The sequence below is a fragment of the Rhipicephalus microplus genome, chromosome 4 (assembly GCF_043290135.1).
Source record: "Rhipicephalus microplus isolate Deutch F79 chromosome 4, USDA_Rmic, whole genome shotgun sequence".
In the NCBI taxonomy this organism is placed as follows: Eukaryota; Metazoa; Arthropoda; class Arachnida; order Ixodida; family Ixodidae; genus Rhipicephalus; species Rhipicephalus microplus.
This window is the reverse complement of record NC_134703.1, coordinates 36,675,864-36,684,859: the sequence shown is the minus strand read 5'-3', so window position 1 is coordinate 36,684,859 and position 8,996 is coordinate 36,675,864. Positions and strand designations below refer to the sequence as shown.

Sequence of the window (8,996 nt, the reverse complement as noted above, 5' to 3'; positions counted from 1 at the left end):
GGCGTCTCTCATAATCATATGGTGGTTTCGGGACGTTAAACCCCACATATCAATCAATCAACTTATGTCTAGGAGTAATATGAGATGAAATATCACGTACAATGCGCATGCCAGATAAATGTTATCTAGATATATGCACGCGCCTGAAAAAGACATAAAGCGGGTGACAGTTCATGGTACATGCGTTTCATCCGAGTACAGCAGTTTGGTCGCACCAATGTTCGTCCCGGTGGCTTAGCGGTTACAGTGTTCGGCTGCCAACCGGAAGGTTGCGGGTTCGATCCCTGCTGCGGCGGTCGCCTTCTGATGTAGGTGAAATATTATAGGCGCATGTTGTGTACGATGTCAGTGAACGAAAGCAAGGTAAGTGTATACGCCCTCGGCAGCTCATTCGATACTTGCCCTGTGGTGTACTTAACAGTACTTATTTGCGGAATGGTGACAATGAAATTGAACAAAGAAGGCAAGAACCTGTGCACGGGCGGCTATATGTAAATACAAAAAGGCACTGCCTTGGGCACTCGCTGGCGTGGTGCTAAACGGGATGGATGCAAACGCGCTTCGATTCCGGAGAAATCGTCAATTGACTACCAGTTAAGAGTTGTAGCCACTCTGCAGATAATGCTGCAATTAATATAGCATGAACAAGGCAGTAAATGAAAGAGATTGCACATGTCTCGAGAGAAAAGCACCCGCCGCCTTTGTTGCAAATGCCATCAGATACCTTAATTACAAGAGATAAAATGCCACAGAGCCTGAAGCGCTGCATTCGCCTGCAGCGGAGCAAGATGTACCCACCGAATCTTCTCAGCCTCGGGGACCTTTTTATTCCGGCACTTTGAACTATCACTGCCGGCGACAGTTCAGAGAGCTTCCTGCGCTCCTGTACAGGCCCAGAGACTCGAAAAAAAAAAAAAACTCCTTGTATTTCCCAGCGCTACGTGCTTGAAGTTGTTAGCCGAGAGCATCAGCTGCAGTTTATGGACGCAAACTTCGATCTCGCCGAGGGCTGTTGGACACACGATTTTGTTTTAACTTCGTTCGTTTTCGAGCATACTTTGGCTGAAAATTCACGAACTGTCGAACAGAGAATGCAGTTGATTCTTTTTTCGATTAATTCTCACCCGTGGACTTTTCTACAGTGACAGCTATGCCAGAGTTCAGCCACCACGGGAATGATGGATAGTACTAATTTGCCCAGCCTTTTCGTATACTTGCAGGCTTGAAACGCGTTTGTGCATTTGTTTATTGCTGTATTTGCTTTCATGTCGAATATTAGAACGGACTGTCGTGAATTTTGTGAGGCGATTCGAATTGGTGAGCCTAAAAACGTCAAGGTGGTGGTGCGTTACTGCTAAGCCTTTGCTCAACTTGATGTTGCGGCAAGGTGGATTCAGTTCCCACGGAGCCAAACGAAGCTGAAAGAATGCTTAGAAAGGATGACTAGACAAATCCGTGTACTACCTATCATTCCCATTCTGGCTTAAACGCTGTGCGTTGTAGCTCCCATATAAACTAGTGCCATAGTTACCGCTTGTGTATTTATAGGAAACTCTACAGGGTCGCTGAGCTCGTATTGGTTCGTGATAACGATAATGTCCGACAAATGGCAAAGATCGACAATAACAGCTCTGCTGTAAAAATACTTAAAAATATTGCCTGCGAAATACCGATGAAATTTAAGGTTCATCGTGAAATTGAGATCACAAAAAGAATAGAGATAATGTTGTCTAAAAACCTTGCGATATATTGCACCTATTATATGCATTCCTTTTCTCATTACGAGTAATTTACTACACGGCAGCTAGCTCGTTCGTGGTTTCCATGGAAGAAGGAATGATAGTTTGCATGGCATCTATAAGATGTAGATGTAGATTCTATATTTTTGGCTCATACCTACCCTGGGGAGTTGGCCAAGAATAAGGTAGCCTAACAAAAAAAAAAGAATGTATATATATATTTAAATACTGTCGAAAAGAATAATAACAAAAATATCAGTTTTTGTAAATTATTTCTGAGAAAAAAATTGAATGAATTAGTTCCTGCAGAAGGAGCAATAATTTATTGATATAAAAGAGAATATTTTTGTAGCCTATATTGGTTAACTGAGAACCTTTGGTATTGAGGTTATTGAGTAAGTCTCTTCGACTGTTCAATGAAAATTTCCTCGCACACTTTCCCGTTGTTGTGCACAAGGGGGCGTTCAATACGGGATGGTAAGTTTGGCGTTGTCAAAGGTAATCCAAGGATTCGTAACGGCATTTCAAGAGATACCTTTCTTGATGTTGAAAAATTTTGACAAGCGATCAAAAAGTATTCCACAGTTTCCTCTTCTGCCCAAAAATAACAGAGCGGGAGGGAGTCAAGCCTGCTCTAAACAAATAAAAACTTAGTGAAGGAATACGACAGCGTAATCGAGTGATTAAAACTTCCAGACATCGGTTATGGCATGAGGACGTTTTCCAGGGTGTCATTAGATGGTTGAAATCCGGAAGTTTTTTAAAAGATGGTGTACAGAATTCTCGCACCATCATTTGTCTTCGAAATATAGCCGTTACTATAAAAGTTGTTGTAGGGGTATTATTGTAGGGATAATATCTATGAAGAATCTTCCCTGATTACTACTTCTTTTTTCATTTCGTTACGAAGACAGTATTTAAGAAAATAACAATATTGAGTTTTATATCAATAATGTCAGTCTGTATGGTATATAATGATCAATGTAACATAAAAACTGTTTCGTCCCCCGGAACTTCTCTTAAATGACTCAAATTGATGATGCGTTTAGGAAGCTTTACCTTTTTTTTTTGTTCGCCCAACTGTTGCAACAGACAAGTTAGAAACTCTTAATTTGCTTACTTAACACTAGGTGCAAGAGGGCTTGATAGTAAGCTTTCTTTGCTCATTCAGTCATTCATCATCATCATCATCATCATCTTCATCATCATCATCATCATCAGCCTAACTACGTCCACTGCAGGACAAAGGCCTCTCCCATGTTCCGCCAGTCAACTTGTTCCTGTGCTTGCTGCTGCCAATTTATACCAGCAAACTTCTTAATCTCATCTGCCCCTAACCTGTCTCCCCCTAACCCGCTTGCCTTCTCTGGGAATCCAGTTAGTTACCCTTAATGACCAGCGGTTATCCTGTCTACGCGCTACATGCCCGGCCCATGTCCATTTCCTTTTCTTGATTTCAACTATGATATCCTTAACCCCCGTTTATTCCCTAATCCACTCTGTTCTCTTCTTGTATTTTAAGGTTGCACCTACCATTTTTCTTTCCATTGCTCGCTGCGTCTTCAATTTAAGCTGAACCCTCTTTGTAAGTATGCAAATTTCTGCTCTATAGCTAAGTACCGGCAAGATTCAGCTGTTATATACCTTCCTCTTGAGGGATAGTGGTAATCTACCTGTCATGATTTGAGAGTCGTTGGCGTGGACACTGTGATTGTGCTTGTCGTTGCAGTGTGCCTTGTGAACGTGAATGGTATTATGCTAGCACTGAGAGAGGTCGGCCAAGAGTCAGGCGGAAATTCGAAAAAAAAAACAGATCTTAAAACTTTTTACCCATTTACTTCAGCTATGACTTTCTTCATTACACGAATTCTTGTATTTCCAGTCATTCATGCACCATTTAATTTACTGTTCATTGCAGTGGTGTCACAAGATTCACGCACGTAGTTGCACAGTACGCCACAGGCACATGTGCCAATTTGCGGCATAATGTGAAATAATGAAGATGATAATGATGATGATTCTTGCATGATTGGCATTCACCAACTCAGGCAGGTCGACCAAGAATCGGGCGGAAATGTGAAATAACAGATCTTAAAACCTTTTTTTATGCATTTACTTCAGCTATGACTTTTTTCATTACACGTATTCTTGTATTTTCTTATTTAATTTAGCATCTTATTTTCCCACGTGAGTTCGTGCGATGTTTTTGTTCGAGTGATTGCCATCGTCATCAGTCATATTTCATGCATACGTGGCATTGCTAGGGTGGCTAGCATGGCTGTGGAGGAAGAAAGTAGCAGCGGTGTGAGGCCTACTGAGACCGTTGACAAGAATGTCGTCTCCACTGAACACGATGCCGCGTTCGCAGCGCTTTCACCGCAAGGTCGAGTTCAAGGTTATAGTGCTTGCCACCGTAACCAGCGTTGTCTTTACGTACGTGTCAATGGAAGTGCTGATCGTCTCAAATCAGCCGGACACCGTCGATGTCCAGCGCCCCTGCCTGAGCTCGATGCCGGGGAACTACGCCGTGCCTCCGGCTGCCCTCGACGCCACCGGATTCACGGAATTGTACCTCTGGGGCGGGTTGAAGCGTCGGCGGTGCCGACGCACCGTCATCAACCTGCTTCTATTCCACAACGAGGTTGACTTGCTCGAGGTACGTCTGCAAGAGCTGGGGAACTCCGTGGACCACTTCGTCGTGCTCGAGAGCACGAGAAACTTCCGGATGCGAGGGCGAGACCTGCTGCTTGAGTCTCTGCTCAACACGTCCCGGTTTCAGCAGTTCCGCGATCGAATCGTCATCGGCTATAACGCGGAATATCCCGCCTTCCCAAAGGACGCCGAACCTCGAGCCATCCGCATGGCTCTTCATCGCATTTTCATGGACGAATTGATGGCTACCTTCACCAGTTCGCTTCCGCGCCTTGACGAGGATGCCTGGATCCTACTCACTAGCGCCGACGAGATACCCAGCGCGTCGGTCGTCGACTTTCTGAGCCACCACGACGGAATTCCCGACGTCGTCGCTTTCAGGTACGCCAAGAGCGTCTACAGCTTCCGAGTGCCGCACGCGCAGAATACTTCGACGGAGAGGGCGGCTTGTACGTGGAAGTTTCTCCGCGACGACTTGGCAACCTCGCTGGACGCACTTCGGTTCGATTCTGCGGCGACAGTGGCGCAGCCGTGGATTGTGGGAACGCGTGAGCAACCGGCTGGATGGCACTGCTCCTGGTGCCTCGGCCCAGCTGGAGTTGTGGACAAGATAGCCAGCGAGCCCGATTCCGTCAGCCACTCCGTCAACGGATCGTGCGCTGTCCAGCGATTGATGAGAACGGGACGCCTCTTCAACGGCAAACTGGTGGCCAGTCCAGAGCCTGATGTTTCACGCTTAGGCCTGCCGGCCTTTGTCCAAGAAAACCCGGGGAGATTTAGGAACATACTGTTTCCCATGCGGTCAAAGAAATGATGAAAGTTTTTGTGATGGTAATAAATAGCTGCACTTCGGATGCCACTCAAGAAATTCTTTTCGGCGAGGGTTGATTTTCGGCGCAGCGTCTTTGGACGTATCGGACGTATAAGGTGTCGTCTATAATAGAGCATGAAAAGTTGTAGTTTGCGCGGATGTGTGAGTCAACGTTGTGTATTTATTATTACTAATAAATATATTAGATTCTCGACGAATTTTACTACGCGCTCTCACGTATGTTCAGCGCTGTACTTTAGCGCAGTTAAAAAAAATAGATACTTGCAGAAATAAATTGAGGTTCATGCATTCAAACCTTGTGCCACTTGCTTGGCTCGAGTTTCATTCAGTGAAGAATTCCTAGATGGCGTGGCAGTCTAAGCAACCCAGAGCTATTTCAAGAAGGCTGCGTTTCAGGAGCCTGCGTTTTCCTTTCAAATTTCAGTGAGGGCTGTCTTACTTTGCTGTGACGTGCGCCTCGTGGGTACAGTGGTTATATGGTACGCGGCTGCTTGCTGACCGCGAAGGTCGCGGATTCGATTCCGGCCGCGGCGGTAACATTTAGGCGAAGGCGATATAGTGGAGGCCCGTGTACTGTGCAACGTCAGGGCACGTGAAAGAGCATCAGATGTTTGAAATTTCCGGAGTCGTCCACTACAGCATGTCTCAAAATCATATCATGGTCTTGGTACGAAAACCACAGAGATTGTAATTGATATTATTATTAATTTTCTAAGACGAGGCCCGTACTGTTTGTGGTGATTGGGGATGAAGGTTTCACGACAGGCTGCAAACTGACATTAATCGACAGTTATCGACTACTGCATACTACGAAAAAATTGGTCCAAAAAATTAGTCTCCTGCTTTGCGTATTCAGGGTGAACTTGGATATTCAGTGCCCACGGTGACTAGCAAGCGCGTGCTATGAGTTGTCGCTTCATAGACGCAGCGACAAAATGTTTTAAAGGGTTGCGTTATTTAGGGATGTAGTTAGCGACTTTTGCGTTGAAGAGCTCGTTTCGCAGAAATTTAGGCGTTGGCGTCGTTGGTTTAAAGTAAAAAATTCATCTTATGCGTGATCGAAAAATTGAGAACGACCAGAACCAGAAATGTATGGGTTCAAGTGAGGATTGAACCCGGGTCGTTTGCGCGGCAAGCGAATATTCTACCACACGACCACGCTTCTGCTTGTGAAAACAGCGAAAAGTTTTTCATGGAAATGCAGTGAAAGTACATTTCATGCTTCGCAAACACATGCGTCCTATATACATGCTTCACAAGGCAACATGAAATATTGCAGTAATAATGCGTGGTACAAGCGGCCATTGCCAACGGGTTTCATAATATGTGATTATCATAATGGCTGAATGGTTGAAAGCCGGTACCCCCCCCCCCCCCCTTACTATAGTGAATATAGTTCAATATACCCTTAAGACCACTTAGTGGGGGCATAGCAAATTCGAAATGGTTTCATTAATTAAGTGTTTGAAGTACTCTCTAGGAACTGGATGACCCTATCCCGTCCAACTCCTTAAAATGCCGAACTGTAACAGCATTTTGCCGGCATTTTAGGGCAGGGTGACCGAAACGTCCACTTCTGGAGGATTCACATACCTGCAGCGTCGACGCTGGAGGCGAGCCGATGGATGTAGATCCAATCAGCACACGGCTGCCAGCGATTTCCGCTACGTAACAGCATCGTCACTGCTGCCCAAATGACTGCCGCTTGCCTCGGGGAGGATTAAACTGAGGAGACTCTGTTACCGTGTTACGTCACATTTTGTGACGCCGGAAGTAGAGAAGAGTAGAGGACTCCTCGGTCGCTATTCTGGACACCGTCTAGTTCCGCCATATTGTCGAATTTCGTAGTGGCGGTATTCTAAGCCAATCGGAGAGGTCGTAGCAACTCACTCGGTCAATTAACATCGATCAATGGCGGAATCTGACAACATGGCGGAATCCGACAATGTCCTGAATAGCACCCCTCCTCGCAATTATGGACACGCTACGTGGCTCGCGCATGCGCAACGGGCGCCAGTGATTTCGGACGCGCCTATACAATTCAATTCAATAAAAATTGAATTGAATTGAATTGTATAGGCGAGCCAATTTCGGACGTGCCGGGCAGCACCGTCGCTGCCACCTGATAGACGAGCTGGGAAAGCGAAACATTTGTGCCGATTACGAGCAAATTTGCTGCAATATTCGCTTGTATAGTGCCTGTGTGCTACTAGCAGCTTCATTACGGCTCGCGAATCTACAATGCACTTGCAGCTTTGTACTTTCCGCTGAACGCAAGAGAGCACCGGCGTGAATCGGCGAGATAGTCTGCACGACAGGCTGTTTTTTTCTGCGCATACGGCAAGTTAGGGATACGGAATATAGTGTAGGAGTGAGATGTTATTTAATTTGTCTTGCTATTTAGCCAGCTGAAGTATCTCCGAATCATTCTTTGCCATGTGTGTCACGATAAGCGCGCACGAGTATTGTTCGCAGCAGCGCGGGTTAGCCGACTGCGACCATATCAGGAAAAAAAAAAAACTTTGCCAAAGATGAAGTTACCACGCATGAAACGTACATAGAAAGCGATAATTCAAACAAAAAGTCACACTACCGTGTCAGGCACGTCTAATTAATCACTCGGCAAGCTCCAGTAAGAACAGCGGGCCACGTATACTGCTTTCCGATAGACGTGACCACCGTACACTAGAACGGCTCACCATCGCCTCTCGCATTAAGATCCGTAGACGCTGCCGTTCTCGTCTAGGACTTCTAGGCTTCCTTCGAAACTGCTTGGGAAGAGACGCTATGCAAGCGTCATGTCGGACTTACGTCAGTTAGTTGTAGCTCTAGTGCCGTCTCTAGTTTTGTAACAGTCTAAGATATATATATATATATATATATATATATATATATATATATATATATATATATATATATATATATATATATATATATATATATATATATATATATATATATATATATATGTGTGTGTGTGTGTGTGTGTGTGTGTGTGTGAATTTGCATGAGACCTTACATTGCCCTTCAAACGCCAGTGTAGTCGACATGCCTGGTGAGCCTATACGATGTGCACACTGCAACTCCATTTACAATAACCCGCTGATGTATACCTCGTAGTAAAGCTCGTCTCAAAACAAAAATACCACAAATTCCGCATAGACAGGCATACTCGCTTAGTGCCTACCATGAAACCGAATCCCACAATTAGTCGGATCTGTCAAATTGTACAAAGCCTCAACTTGAAGACAATGAGCACGTGCGCATATACTTGCCTTAGGGACGTCACATTCTCGGTTCCAACGACAATGCATTTAACGAATCCTTCATGTACGTATACAGTACAGACGTTGTATAAGATAACGCTATGTCGATGCCTGTTTAAGATGACTGCGTGGGTCTGAAGGGCATGGGTTGTCGCAGTGGGAAGTAGTGCTATATCATCATATACGAACTAATAGTGCGCACACGCGCGCAGACTAATATTTTTCACCATGTTGGAACTGCTCAAGTTATACAGCTTAAAAATTCAGATTAGCGCATACGCAAGGATACTACTATATAGCTGAAACTCTTCAACTTTACTGTATTGTCTCTGCAGGGGCTTACAAAACATGCCCGAACATGACTGCGATTCACATGATCTTCGTTCAGAGTTACCTCGAGTTATTCTCGAATACCTCATGCTCGTTCTAATGGCTGTCGTATACTTTAGCAAGTTAGTTCCGCATTCTAAAAAAAAAAAAAAAACGTGTTATGCAGCGTTTTCTTTA

The 8,996-nt window shown here is 44.9% G+C and overlaps 1 protein-coding gene across 1 annotated transcript; it reads left to right on the top strand.

Moving 5' to 3' along the window:
- Positions 1 to 4,092: 4,092 nt before the first annotated feature.
- On the top strand, positions 4,093 to 5,205 carry LOC142814336 (beta-1,4-mannosyl-glycoprotein 4-beta-N-acetylglucosaminyltransferase-like). The gene has a single exon (XM_075893020.1). It carries the CDS (start codon positions 4,093 to 4,095, stop codon positions 5,203 to 5,205), a length of 1,113 nt encoding a protein of 370 aa, XP_075749135.1.
- The last annotated feature ends 3,791 nt before the right edge of the window (positions 5,206 to 8,996 follow it).